At 40.7% G+C, this 14,848-nt stretch overlaps 1 protein-coding gene across 2 annotated transcripts in view; it reads right to left on the bottom strand.

Annotated features, from left to right (window-relative positions):
- Window positions 1–1,308: 1,308 nt before the first annotated feature.
- The window catches only part of LOC143368617 (nephrin), a 338,794-nt gene continuing 325,254 nt past the window's right edge, over window positions 1,309–14,848 (bottom strand). For both annotated transcript variants that reach the window (XM_076811531.1, XM_076811532.1), the window contains 5 exons: window positions 14,039–14,338; window positions 11,991–12,290; window positions 9,959–10,183; window positions 6,904–7,064; window positions 1,309–3,003 (listed from right to left, as the gene is read on the bottom strand). In XM_076811531.1, coding sequence (XP_076667646.1) covers window positions 2,629–3,003; window positions 6,904–7,064; window positions 9,959–10,183; window positions 11,991–12,290; window positions 14,039–14,338 — 1,361 coding nt within the window. In that variant the 3' untranslated portion in view covers window positions 1,309–2,628. The remainder of the gene's footprint in view (window positions 3,004–6,903; window positions 7,065–9,958; window positions 10,184–11,990; window positions 12,291–14,038; window positions 14,339–14,848) is intronic.

The following is a 14,848-nucleotide window of genomic DNA, read 5'->3' as shown; positions in this document are numbered from 1 at the left end:
AAGGAAATTACATGAAATATTTGTTTGCGGAATTGAAAGTCCGTTTCGTTGAAAGTAGTCCGATTTAAATTATTTTCTGTCCATTTAATCGGGAGAATGCAATGAATCCATTAGTGTCACTTTCATATTGATACGATGAAAAATAAAGAAATTCACTTTCCGTATAATCGATGACACATCGCCGAGCAACTCCAGGCGCCAGTTTAGACGGGTGAACGATACAATGTCGCTCGGCTCGGGCTTCGCGCGGCTTCGATTAAAGGCTCTCGCGAGTCTCGAGGCTCGCCAAAGTTAGTCGAGCTTCAATCGACTAAAGTACGCATGAATACGAGAACATTGTTCGGTTAGTCATGATTGAACTCCCATGATTGAAGTAATTCAATCATGGCCGACGATTGAATCCCCATGATTGAATTATTCACAATCATGGCGTTTCGATTAAAAATTGACTCAGGTTAGTCTTATTCATGACGAATAAGACCAAAGTTTCTTTTATTTGATACGTCATTTAAATAATTTGTTACTTAAATAATGCCCATATTTGTCATCGACCCTTATCCTAGATCAGGCCCGACCAACTGATAATTTGCGAGCTGGAGCGTTGCTCGTGACTCCCAGAGTCATGCGGGTGCCGAGTTCGGAGCCAATAATACTGCGGGCGTATGATGGGTGGGAAAAATGGTAATAACGTACGTGCAGTTTCGAACCCGTAGGTGTAAATAACTGACTCTTTTGGGGGCCCCAAGGAGGAAAACTTTGTCGCCTCCTTTATATTATGCTGGAGTCTCTACACTCACGGATTCTGGTTCCCGACAGCTATGCGGCTCTAAGCTTCCAAAATAGCAGCTCCCGGAGCTACAAGCTGGCCGGGCCAGTCCTAGACATATCAACAGAGGGGTAATCTTTCACTTCGTCATTCGATTGCAGTGAAACGTCAGCGGTCAATAATAGCTGACCCACCGCATCAAGGTAGTGCATGTGGCCGGCCAAGAGGCGCGACATACTCCACTCGGCCGGAGACTCGATCCGCTGAATCCTGGATCCAACCAGCGTTACCGGGAAATATCTTATCGTGTGAGGCGGTATACGTGCACGTGCCGGGGGCAGTGGAGGGGGAACATGCCACACATGCGCGTGATGACGCCGTGACGTCAAACCAATCAATGCCAAGGTGGGAAACAATGGGAAACGAACCGACGCCAGCGCCAAGCCAAGCCAAGCTAGCCACGGCCAACCAGCGTCACCGACAAATAGGTTGTTGACGCTGGTGACCTCACTTGGTTTGGCTAGCTTGGCTTGGCTTGGCGAACAATAATTAATAAGAAACAAGTGTTTTTATTTTGGCCCGTTTGCATATTTGGAGCGTGAAACTACCCCTCAAAGTTCATAAGCAGAGGTACAAAAGTGACTGACGACAAGAACATCATCTATACAGCAAGTTATGACGAAAATGAAATTTATATCAAGATTTATTCAACATATTGTTATAATATTCTTTTAACTAACAATAGGAACATTTGTACCTCTAGCTAATAGTTATTCCTCTTGAGGACTGTTGTAATCGTTTCAAAATTGACGCCTGATCAAATAAAAGTACGTGTCAGATATTATTGTGAGAACTACATTTTACATAATTTCATAAAAGTCAGTGATTATCACTTCAAGATATTCTCTTGTGAGCTCGAAAACGTTCGGATCAGATAAGAAAGGGTAGAAAGTGGCGGTTCTCAGAACCAAAACTGGCTCCACCGTCTAAGTCGATCCTTCTATCTACCCGACAATAACTGGTTGCATTTATCGAATTGTCGCCATGGATTTATCGCCTGACAGAATTGTCATAAGAGACATTTCGAGTAACTTTTAACGTAATAAAATAAAGAAATTTGAACTATTTGCCATGGTAACGTTTACAGTATTTTGACAGACCATATCTCCATTAAATGCAAGCTATTTCTGAATTTAATTTTCTCGAAATCACGCCTCTATCTAAAAAGATTTATTCTTACTTTCGTCTTATTTTTCCATGAGGAACCGCTCCGTGCCTGCTTATACCACGATTTGTCTCCTGTTGAGTATAAAACATTTTAACACCGGCAAACTTGTGGTTCACTTTAAACCTTTAGAACATCGAATTCATTCTTTAGTCATAAAGAAAATTCACTAATGTAACAAAAATATGATACGCATTAAATTACTGATGACTATTGATACAATTTGTTACAATTACAATATACTGGTGGATTTCATTCACGAGAAATGATACGTCTTACGTGTGATGTGTTAAGACTCATTGTGAGATATTGAAATCAGTCGTTTTGATAAATTAACCAATATCATTTGAAAAATTTGACTAATTTGAAAACTGACATTCGTTTCGCATATCTTTCTTATTTTTACATACTTATATCAAGAAAACTCATTGTTCCTTCGCATGCCTTTGCTATCAATTTAACGTTTGTTCAATAATTCAAACCGTTTATACGTTTATCGGTTACCAAAGAACATACATGTCTTATTGCAGGTTAAACATTTAATAAACCTCATGTAGCAGATAGACGCGCATATTATCACAGTGTGATCACATCAAACATAATATTCGTTGACATTCAGCGCGTCAGAATCGCATCCCTATACACAACTTTCTTGGGTCGAAATTAATGGTGTACGAACAGTGACAACTTCTCTTGCAGGGTGGTGTTTGCTATTTATTGTTGAAACGTTGCATTCTTGAAACGTACTCTTAGATGATAATGGTGTTATTGCACATGACGATGCGTTAGAAACGTCAACCTTCGACGGTTTAGAGTTATGGTCTATACAGGCATAAATTGTCCCTTCTTTTATGCATGGTTTACTACCTATATTTATTCCACTTCCATAACTCTGTATAGTACTTAAACTATGATCTCCACTTATCGTCGTCAACTTTGTATCAGTTGTTAATGTTGATAAAGTTGTTGGGCGAGTTAAACATAAGTCAGCATACGTTATCTCGCCCGATAACTGAAACAGACGAAAGAAACATTAGTTTATAGCATACTTCGATGAAAACTTGCTAATCGTTTATCTATAGCACTACAGTGAGTCATTCCATGCTAAATGGATCACATTCTATTCTTTATTCAAAACTTCTTATTTCGAATTTTTATTCTTCTCAGTTTTATTCGTCTCTTTAACGGAAAACAACTGGTCTTGCTAAAAGAAGTCCCTTTTAGTCAGAAAAATCGTGTTTACAATATGACAATTAGAAACATATATTTAGTTTTCAAATGTCGCTACAAGTCGTGTTTTAAAGAATTCGAAAAATATTTCCGGATTCCTGTTTGTACAAAACAAGGTTCTCTCCAGAGCGGTTACTACAAATTGATTTCATATTGAGCTGTTAAAGGCCTAAGTGCCCTCCGTTTTAGGTAATCGGCTTGTACGCTCGGTCTGCTGGTTGCTGACCCATACTGCTCGTATGCTATATTAGTGAAACATTTGAAAATGGCACCAACAAGTCTTATAGTCATCTTTCAGGAACAGGTCATTCCTCAGTGAAGCAATAATTATCGACTCGGTAGAAATAGGGCTGCCATCCGTCCGGATTTCCCCGGATTTGTCCTCTTTTTTAGGGCGTCGCGGGGGGATTTTCTGTAGTGATCCGGGTTTTTCGATGCTGCTTGCTCAAAAAGTCATAAATACTTTCCCTTTATTTCTTGATTGCGTTTACAGTCTATAATTTGCAGAATTTTTTGTTTTGGTATATCGTACCTAATATATAAAATAATTAAAGGTGTCCGGGTTTCAAGTGGAAATGTCCGGTGTTTTAATGCTCTCTGTTCTGGATTAATGATTTTACAGATGGCAGCCCTAGGTAGAAGGTACCTTTTTAGGAAATTATTTCTAGGTAATAACGAGAAATGCAGAACTTCAGATTCGTCACTTCTTAGTACGCAACATTGTGTGGCCTCCCTGGTCTTGAGCGTCGAAGGCCCCGAAACTTGGCGGGGCGCGTTATTGCCCGCGGCATTGCCTTTGAGGACTCTAGCGAGAGAATCACTCTGTATACCTAGCTCCAAATTCTAGCGGTGATAGTAATTCAGACTTTGAAATGTATTCGCTACAGACTCAAATGTATCATAATTTATGTCTGTTAGAATGGTAGACAATGCACGAAAACAAATACCCCAGACTGGCAGAATTAACTAAAATGTATGTAGGTATTCCTGCAACGTCTGCCAATTCTGAACGTGTGCTTTTATCAACTGGAAATAATGGTAATTCTAAACATAGCTGCCTATTACCAGAAAATGATAATTTATCGCTATTTTTGTACGAAAATAAAAATATTTTAATAAAAATAATAAGTTTAATTAGTAATTTTAGCCCGCACAAAGATAAAAAATACCCGAAGCATTGTACGTACCCGGATAATAATACGGGTAAAACATCCGGGGATATTTTTATTTCTCTCGGGTACTTTCCGAGTACTCATGTAGGTACTCAACGGGCCAGGTAGTAACAGCTTTAATGAAAAGTGTCCAGTCAAGAATAAACTACTAATTTTACACACAAAATGTTTTACATTCATTTCTTCTACTACCTTTTGGGGCATTCATTTATCAAAACTGCAGCAATACACCACGTCAGAGGAGTTACGTCCACCATCATAGACGTTGTGTTGCAATTAGTATGGTTTGCAGAATAACCTTTGATTTTATAAGATGTCGTAACAGAACTCGTATCGACAGTCGATCACAAAATTTTATTCTGCAATTTCGGTTTATGTTTGCATTCAGAATCGTCTTTTTCCCATCGCACTACAATTAACAATTACTAAGATACTCTGTATAGAAAAAGTTCTTAGAGAATAAGTGAAGAATGTAGATCAATGCTGTCCAAGATCGTGTAAAGTGCTCGCAAAGATATAGGGAGGTCGTAAATTAAGCAATCGAATAACGGCGGTCTTTGAGGCTCCGGCACCCAGGGCCGTACGCGGTATACTATTGGAGGAATATCAGTAGGAATTGAGTCTCAGGCCACATGCCCTGCCCCCCCCCCCCCCCCCGAGCAAGGGGTCGGAGGAACGCGGCGGAATACTGGGAGTCGCGATGAGGTAACCACATCAGCAACAACACCCACATTGGCACTTACGTCGGTGAAGTGGCAAGTGCCCAGTCGATACGGCTTAACCTGTACGTCTCTATCGAGCCGATCGGGAAGGCCAAAAGAAGGCAGAGGTCAAGCTCTGAAGTCAGAGCGGCGGACTTAAAGAAAGAAGAGAGCGGGAGAGGGTATGGTTGCCTCCCCGGGACGGCCCCATGGGAGGAGCAGGGGACATTTGTTGTCCCGGTTACGCCACCCAAGAGGAAAGTGCTGACAGGCCCGATGGACCCAGAGTCATCGCCAGCCAGGACGGCTCGACAACTCGGTAAGATCGCGGAGATTGTTAACAACTTGTTTATTCTCTGCAAAGAACTGGTGACCCTGACTAGCACTGAAGAGGAGGGTGTTCCGGGGTATGGCCAAGATTGAAGTGGCGGCCTCTCAAGACGTTGAAAAGACATTGATGGTGATGTCAGAAGCCAGAGCGGCACATGCCATTGACCGCTGGAAGAGTAGGGATGGTACTCCTAGCTCGCAGGGGCCGGAGAAAGGAGCGGCTACGACCATGGATGCGCCTGGGCTGCGGCCTACTACAAGGGGAGCGGGGTAGGATTCAGCGCAGCTTGAGTAGTAGCAGTAAGAAAGCAAACAAGAAGAGGAGTAGATATTCTGCGCAGGAGGAAGTTATGGCGCCTAAGAGGAGGTTATTCTCCGATGTTGCCGCCAGAGAGGGCCAAGCCCCAAGTGAAGGGCAGGGACCCGGTACGACGGGAGCGAGCATAGAGATGGAGGTGGAACCTAGGCCTGCCGGTGAGTCGGAATCAGCTGACTTCACCGTGGTCAGAAAATTTCTCTTTACAAATTATATTTAAATGTACAATTTAACTAATTAAATTCTGATAATTTGTATAGGTCAGATTCAAATGTAATCTGTCTCCAAATTCGCCTCGTTGGTAAGACGACGACTTTCTTCTCAATTCTGTCACGACACCAATACGACGTGCGTTACGAAAAGTAGCAAGTTTCATTTTTCTTATGAAAAAACAGCACGTTTCAGTTTGCCACGTAAAAAAGCACAGTCCATCGTTTCTGACGAATATTAGCACTTTGGTCTTCCGCCGCGAAAACTAACATATTTGACTGCTTAGCCGCGAAGAATAGCAAATTTCATACTTTGCAGCGAAAACTAGCACATTATCCTGGTTCGCCACGAAGAATAGCACGTTTTAGATTATACTGCAGAAACTATCACGTTTCGGAGCGTGGTTAGTTTAAATTGTTGAAGTGATTTTTGCATCGAAGAATTAAACACTTTTGAAAATATTGTTAAATAAATAATAACTTAATATAAACTTCAAAAGGAAACACGTATGAAAATTTGAATCTACGTAATTTAAGTACGGTATTTTAATGTTTAATAAATTACCGACCTAGTATTAAATAAAAATCGCGTGGCAAGATATTTAAGTTGACGCACACGATGTTTCGTAGCTAACCATCCAAATGTGCTACTTTTCGTCGCTACAAACGGAACACGCTACATTTCGTGGCAAACCGCTCAAACACGCTAGTTTTCGCAGCAAAAACCGAAACGTGATAGTTTTCGTAACAACGAAGACAAACGTGCTACTTTTCGTAACGCACTTCAAATAGACTTTGATCATGTATACATACTGTGTGCTCGAAAAAATACCATTGTCTTAACCACGAAAACAAAAAACCACCAATGAGATACAGTGGTCGATCAGTAAGCATCGTACACTATACTCACCAAGCAGTTATATTTGTCTTACATATTAATATAGTTGTACTTACCGGTAAAGTAGAGTAATTACTATAGTCATGTGAATATGGTTGGAATCCTTGTAGATTATTTACTCGTTGCACAGAAAGTGCAGATGTTGGAAGTCCATCGGGTGTATTTTGTGTAGCCAAAGGAGTGCCAGATATTGATCCCGTCAATTGATAGTCTGAACCTTTAATTCATAGTTTCTTTCATTACAGTATACATATAAACATAGAATTTTGAAAATTCAAAAATGTCAAAAGTATGTTATACCTTAAAAATATTTTATAAAAGCACACAAGATGTGATTGATATTTCCCTTAAATACGTCTTCACATTCAAAGATGGTGAAATCGCTTGTACACTACTTAGATACAGTTTTGTCTCGTTATTAGTCCGACGCATAGTGGCACATAATGGCATTCTTTATTCAAATCACCCCACAGGTCGTAATTTTTCAGTAAACTTAAATTTATTTTAAATTCTTCGCAATTAAATTCTCCACCTATCTGTCCGGCCGGAATTTTGAATTCCGTTGCTGTTTTTTTTTATATTTAGCAAAATATTTTTTTTAGTAACGAAGCACTTTTTGAAGATCAGTATCTGCGGGCTTTCTTGGCCGCCGCGACGCTTGAGGGATAGGCTGATCCTCTAACGAAACGGTATGCTATTCGGCTCGCGTTTGTTCTTTGCCGTCTTCTTTTAGTAAGATAATGCCGTCACTATCTCGACTGAAATTTATGGCTTGTCGTCGCGTGCCCTTTCGTTCATTCTCAGTGTCACGTACTTACTGGCCGCGGCGACTACAAAAGACATAGAGGGAATAGAAATGTACTTCTAACGAACCAGGGGACCTGGACTTATAACGGAACAATACTGTAGTTGATATTCGTTGAACGTGTAGCGAATGAATAAACTCGCAAGCGAGTAGTGAGTAAAGTATTTAGCTCCGTGTTATTGACGCTAAACATGCGAAATTTTATACGTTGTCTCACTCTGTTCTTCGTGTGCTTACAAAAGGAGGGTACGGGGGGCAAAACGCTTTTGGAATATCACTATGTATGTAGTGTGGGCGAGAAGATGTATTTTTCCCGCAAAACCTATTCACATGTGTGCCTACGTTCGCTTAAATGATGAGTCATTAATATTACAAAAAGTCAAGATCTTTATTTTTCATCGTATCGTTTGAAAGTGACACTAATGGATTTCTAGCATTCTCTCGATTAAAAGACACCAAATATGCATCATGTACTATTTTTAACGAAGTTGACTTTAAATTCTCCAAATTAATTTTGTATGTCATTGCGTTAATTGTAGCCCGAATTATGCTGGGTTTGGTACTATTCTCACTACGAAAATACAAGGAATCGATTGGTGTCAATTTCATGAAGATTCTATGAGAAATGCGGAGCATGACATTTTTCCCTTCTTAATGGTTAGCGCTTCATGGTTAGTAACACTTGTCTATTATGGTCCCATTGTTCTCGAGCCTTAACGCTTTTTGCAAAGGCCCCCACGTGCTAAGTAAGCAAAGAATGGTAGTACAGATAATTTTGTATCAGTTTAACGGGGGTAAAAATTATCAGCTTATTCGGGGACTAAGTAGCAGCGAGCAACCCGCCTGTCCCGTTGCTAAGGTTAGAATCGGCGAGGAGAACTGCAGTAGTACGTACGTGCTCGTAGGCTCGTAGCGTAAGTATATATGGCTGGGTTCCTTGTGGGGCGCCAGTGCAGAAAAGTTCCCGTAATAAAATTCAGGGGGCTCATGAAATTTTCAACACATTTGCTACTGCCGGCATTTGGTATGACTTGACGGTTCGATTTTACTGATAATGAAACATTTATTGCTAATAATACTTATTTTTTCACCGACACATAACATATTTAGAAAGTTAATACTATACAAATAACCCTGATAGCCAGATCTGGGCAGCAGAATCTGACGTCAGAACTGCAGCAGTCTGTGTCCGCATTTGGCTGCGTTCTGATGTGCAGAGCCTGAGGTGCAGTGCCTGATGTCAGATGGATAGCAGATCGACAGCAGATTTCGCCGTCTGCTAGGCACAGCAACAGCGCCATCTGTAGGTAATTGCATGGTAATTCTGGATCTCAGATGGCGCTGTTGCTGTGCCTAGCAGACGGCGAAATCTGCTGTCGATCTGCTGTCCATCTGACATCAGGCACTGCACCTCAGGCTCTGCACATCAGAACGCAGCCAAGTGCGGACACAGACTGCTGCAGTTCTGACGTCAGATTCTGCTGCCCAGATCTGGCTATCAGGGAAGTAACTCGGACACAAAGAAAAACAAATTTTAATTAACATATATAAAAGTTAGAAAGTTATATATGAATAAATATACACATATGTACACGCATGTGGTGTCCGCCATTGCACTTAGCGGTATTAACCCCTTGGCTTACAACATCGAGTGAGACCCGTGGTACGTCGATCGGGCGAAACGTAAACACCAAGGGTCAGGCTCGAGGTTAGTAAATACTACGACTCAACTTTTCGCCGATGTATTTTTATCTCAGTTATTCCTGGCTGCATATACATGTATTTACTTTGTTGCAACTGCGTAACGGGGCTAAAACGTGTGTGATTGACAACTTCGGACGCTGAACCGAACCGTAAAATGGCTCAGCGTCCGATACTGTATAATACTGTACTTTTTGTTTTATTCTTCCAAAACTTATGTACTATAGTTTGTAAAACAATCCTCTCTCCCTCTGTAATAGTTAAATAAATGTCCGTCTATTACAATCAGACCCCACCCGTCCCAAAGTAGAAAAGCCTTTTACCTATACACTGAATGATTAAATTATCTCGAGCCTTTTGCAACTCGTCACTCTTGATTTTCGTCTTATTTTTACGTGTGTGATCACTCCTAGAGTATTGACTATAGGTAGAGGAACACCCGGTACATTTATGAAGACGCCACTTGTAACATATTTGATTCAATTTTTACTATAAATAATTAGTATATCAGGTATTAGGATTAGGACTCCTTGTAATTTTACGTTTTATGTATTGCACATATAAACTGCGTATTCTATAAATTCTGAAGTATAGTAATTTCATACCTTTATTTATTGGCACAACATCTGGGTTTCTATCATCAGTATCGTAAAGATCTTCGGCACTAGGTGCGGTGCCTTTTTTCTTGGTTAAATCACTTGGCCTTTGAGTTCTTTTTTCACTCCTGATTTTCATAGCTGCCAAGATAGCGATGGTAACCAACAACAATGCGGTAACCACTCCGATCAAACCCCCCAATAGTGGAGTGATCTCGAATGGTATCGGAGTGCCTGTAGAAAAAAACACGTACTACTTTTATGCAAAAATATCATATTGCAATGAGTATTATATAAACTCTGAGTGGCGCAAGTGGGTTAGGCCACTTTGATCTATCGCATCTGCCAGCTTTGTCCAGCTTGCCCTACGCTTTGAATGCTGGCACTAAATGAAAAAAATGTTTGTATTGTGTGCTACTGTGTTGTCCGGTTGTGGGACCCCTCACGTGCCCGCTTCCCCTCTCAACCGCTCCGTCCGCATACAATATTCGCGAGAAATATGTAGTTGTAGCATTTGTTCGCTGTGGCGGCGTGTGTTACTAATGCACACGTCATGCGTGGCGTCATAGTCGCTTCTTTAGCGTTACGCGGTATCCCTGATAATGCGGGTGAGAATGGGAGAACTCCACAGAGAACGCATGTTTTTACTTGGACAGCGCTGGTCTACTAAATCATCATGAGAGTACAGTATTTCTTCGCGGAAAGCTTGTGGCTCGGGACCGGCGCGGCGATGAGCATGTAACGTAGAGCGGGGCACTATTCAGAGCGATCGTTTCTTGCTTCTTTCTTGCCAAAGTCGAAAGCGAGATGGAACGAAATGGGTAATAGATAGGTGTTTCGACTTAGCACCTTTGCCGCAGCGGTTTTTTTTTTACAATTTAGGTGTGGTTCCTCTGACTGTCGCGAGAGGCGCCCTGGTAAAAAAACCACGTGTAATGCCTCTACGAGCTATAGTGACTTAGGTGTGAGGTACCCATCGGGGTCTTAACCGATACCCTGCTGGGTACGGGCCGCTAAACGTGCCCCCCCCCCTACTACCTCTTGTAGGACTGTGTTTAAGGAAGACCAGGACAAACACGGGGCCTTAAAGATTAAGTGTTACAACTTCGATTTTAATAAAATAAAAAAGAAATTAAAGATACGGTTTATCATTATTAAAAGACACCAACTTAGCTTTACTACTGTATTTGTATTTAATTTGTGATGACAATAGCTCCGCGAGCCCAATAGGGCCCCGGTTTTGTCCTGATTCTTCCTAAACACAGTCCTGCAAGAGGTAGCAGGGGGCCACGTTTAGCCGGCCATACCCAGCAGGATATCGGTTAAGACCCCGCTGAGTGACCTCCTGCAAATCAAAAAACTTTTTAAAAAGACTCTTAATGATCCATATGTAGTGTCATTAATAATGAATATTTTTGGCGAAACAAATAGATTTTTTTAAACATTATGATGTTAATAAACATTGTGTCAAAGAACAAGTCTCAGCTTCAATTTAGTTGATTGTAATTAATTGCTTAAATGCTTCATTTTTGACAAAAACGACTGCCTAGTACCATTAACTTCTTAACGAAACCAAAATATTGAGGGATCCGCCGTAGAGGGGGAAATGAAGCACGCCACGCATGCGCGTGATTACGCCGTGACGTTAAACCAATCAACGCCAAGATGGGAGATGATGGGAAACGAACAACCGATTTCCGGCGACGCTGCATACAATAGGGTAGATGCCCCAATTACCGTGCCCTGTCTCTATTACCGTGCCTTTATACTTAAAGAAAAACAATCGGACAATCCTTTCAATGATTGCCAAAATATATCGATGCGAAAATACGCCAAAATTGCGCACAGGATGAAAATCCTCGGCGTAAATACACGCAGACGTCATTTGAAGTGTTAAATCTAAAAAATGGTACATGTATGTACACATTATAAAATCATACTTCGAATTTTTAATTATCTAAACTTCAAAATAACATTTTTGATTATTTATTTCAACCGCGATGCTTTTTAAAAATAAAAAAATATTTGTAACATTATTTACCAGTTTGCTTCTCCGCAGCTTTCAAAGTAAATCCTTCCAAAATTGTGGGCTCGCTTCTTCCTTTTGCGTTCACCGCATACAAAGCCATATTGAGAACTTTGCCTGATTCTAAATCATGAACTGTAAAGGCTACATTTTCTTTGGATATGATGCTGGCTTGAAGTTTTCCTGTGTGTTGATCGAAAAGTTCAAGCAGAAAATGCTGGGGCTGACCGCCGTCGAAACCAGCAGAACATTCCACTGAGAGTGACTCAGTTGTCTGGTTGGACAACGTACAATTGTATGGGGATTCAGGCTTTCCTATGAACATTAATGTTGGAATGTTTTTATCAATATCCACTCGTCACATGAGATAGAAATTAAGTACAGGGTGTTCCAAATGTTTCTGTATCTTCTGGTGACGATTAAATGCAGAACCTTTTTGCAAATTATGACCGAGGCAGCACATAGATATCTCGTTAACATCTTAAATATGTCTACATAAAACATTTCGAACACCTTAGGCATGTCCATTAAAGTCCTAAAGATATCCAAAATATTACAAATAAGTACGTTATTAAGACGTTCAGTTTGTCAAAGTTGGTACTAATTTGTTCAAACGAAACTCTTAAGAAAAACTTGTTAAGACTTTTATTAGTGCAGAGTTTTAAAAATTAGCCCTTCAAGGCAGTCAGGCCAGACCGAGCAGTCGCTTGTGCCAGAAAAGTTTTCATCACCCCAACCCACACTTTGTTCTTCAGAACAAACTCAACAATACATTGATAATACTTTCATGCATGTATAACGAGAAACGTAAAAATTTTAACTTTCGTTAGTGGGTGACTATCCTGACTTCTGTCCAGGATTCAAAGAGAATCTTGAGAGTATCAAGATCTCACCCGATCCCGCCCGAATTTTTTCCGACCCGTCCCGAAGCTCGGTTTCCTAGGCTTCAAGGTTCGAGACACTCCGCACACACTTATTTAAAACTGATTAAGAGTTTCAACACCCATCGAGACTTTTTTGGAATAAGATTCGAACCGATTCGAAACTTATGTCATAGATACGAAGCTATTTTGGACGGTCTTGAGCACATCACTAGGGATCACCACGATGTGTTTATGGGAGTTCCCGGTGCTTCCCCTTGCGTGCCGATAGTCGCCACCGTCGGGTTTAAGGCCTAGGCACACATATCAGTATCGTTTGCTTGCTTTACAACGGAGCAGTTTACACCTTATTCGTGTCGAAGATGCCAGTGTGGAACCCGTACCCGTACGGTAAAACTAAAAATTGGCTAGCAATGATATTTTGAGTTTTGCACTGACGGTGCGCTGCAAGCGTTTTTTATGTCCGCGAAGAGTGCTTGGGTCGAAGCTCTCGAATTACGTGCTTCGAGGGTCCTAGACATTAGTCATAAAGACAAACACAGCAATAGGCCATTCAGTAATAAAAACGCCAATTTCTATATTTCGTATTAGATCTTCATAGACGTATCGCCAATGGATTTCTGGTGTTTTTTTTTTTATGAAAATGACATCAAACGTGATATAATTCTGATCATTTTGAATGGTTGTAATGAGCCAGAACAGGCCTGCTGTAAAGCGAGGATATTTCTGAATAGTTGTCAGTGACATAATGGTCATAGGAACTTAAGGTAGTCGAAGAACTAAAAAATAATGATACATGGTTGACTATGGATGTTTGGAAAACCAAACGAAATAGAGCATATGACATATCATCTAAAGTGCTCACGACATTAGGAAAATAATCTGCAATGTACAAATTTTTCTAATAAAGACATCGAAGGCATCAATAAGCTATAACAAAAATATACTAAACTATCAGTCGCACAAAGGCAGTTCGATTAGCACCGCATTTGAACTTGAGCTGGTATTAATGCGGTACCGTCGAGCGGTTGTCTTTTTCTGATTGATGCCGCCATCCACGCTCAACTGGTTCCGAGGGGAATCCCGCCAGTTGGTGGGGATAGACATGATTATACAACGAACAAAATCTGGCGATCTTATAACGAGAATGTACTGTACTTTATTATCTCATTACGTACATACCTGCTGGGATAATATGAAACACGCAAGCATTCTTCTGTTGACCGGCAGTGTTACTTGCCCAGCAAAATACTGTCCCATAATCCATTTCCGTGACTGGTCGGTATATGAGAACGCTCTCAGTTTGACGCGTCGAATTTTTATATCGCGCTTGCGGTACATCTACCATTTCTTCAGTATTATTGAAAGTCCAGCGGAAGCTATCTGGTGGTGGATATGCTTCAACCCTGCATATTACTCGAGCATCTTCATAACGTGTTACTCCATAGATATGCTTCTGCTCTGATACGCATATAGGTTTGTCTGCGAACAATATACACATATGACTATTAAAACTTTATGCAACTTCCTAGAGACAATTTTGCTAGAGGAAACTGTTCAGATGATTAATGACTCTTTATACACACAGGATGTTCGGCATCAAATGGGAAGAAAATTGATAGGGTGATTTTCTGTGAGAAAATACAACAAAAATCAAGAGCAACGAAAATGCAGTGAACGCTTCGTTTTTAGTTATTACTTTTTTAAAATACAGGCCAGAATCGCCTAAAGCACGGCAATTCGGGGATCAACTGCGTACATAGGGTAGGCCAGTATGCGTGTTTACGGTTACCATAAAAAGACACTGATGTGTGGATAAATATAAACATAACGTAAAAGCTGTGACAATTTCTGCGACACTCCACGTCGCAACACGAACCAATGATACTGTTGAGGAATGTGTGGGCGCCATTCGATGGCAAAGTAATGCCAAGAAAGTAGTAGCAGAATAATAGTTTGTTTACTATATTGACACACATCCTTGTGGATAGA

Source organism: Andrena cerasifolii, chromosome 4 (genome assembly GCF_050908995.1).
Source record: "Andrena cerasifolii isolate SP2316 chromosome 4, iyAndCera1_principal, whole genome shotgun sequence".
NCBI lineage: Eukaryota > Metazoa > Arthropoda > Insecta > Hymenoptera > Andrenidae > Andrena > Andrena cerasifolii.
This window is presented reverse-complemented; position numbering and strand designations above follow the sequence as displayed.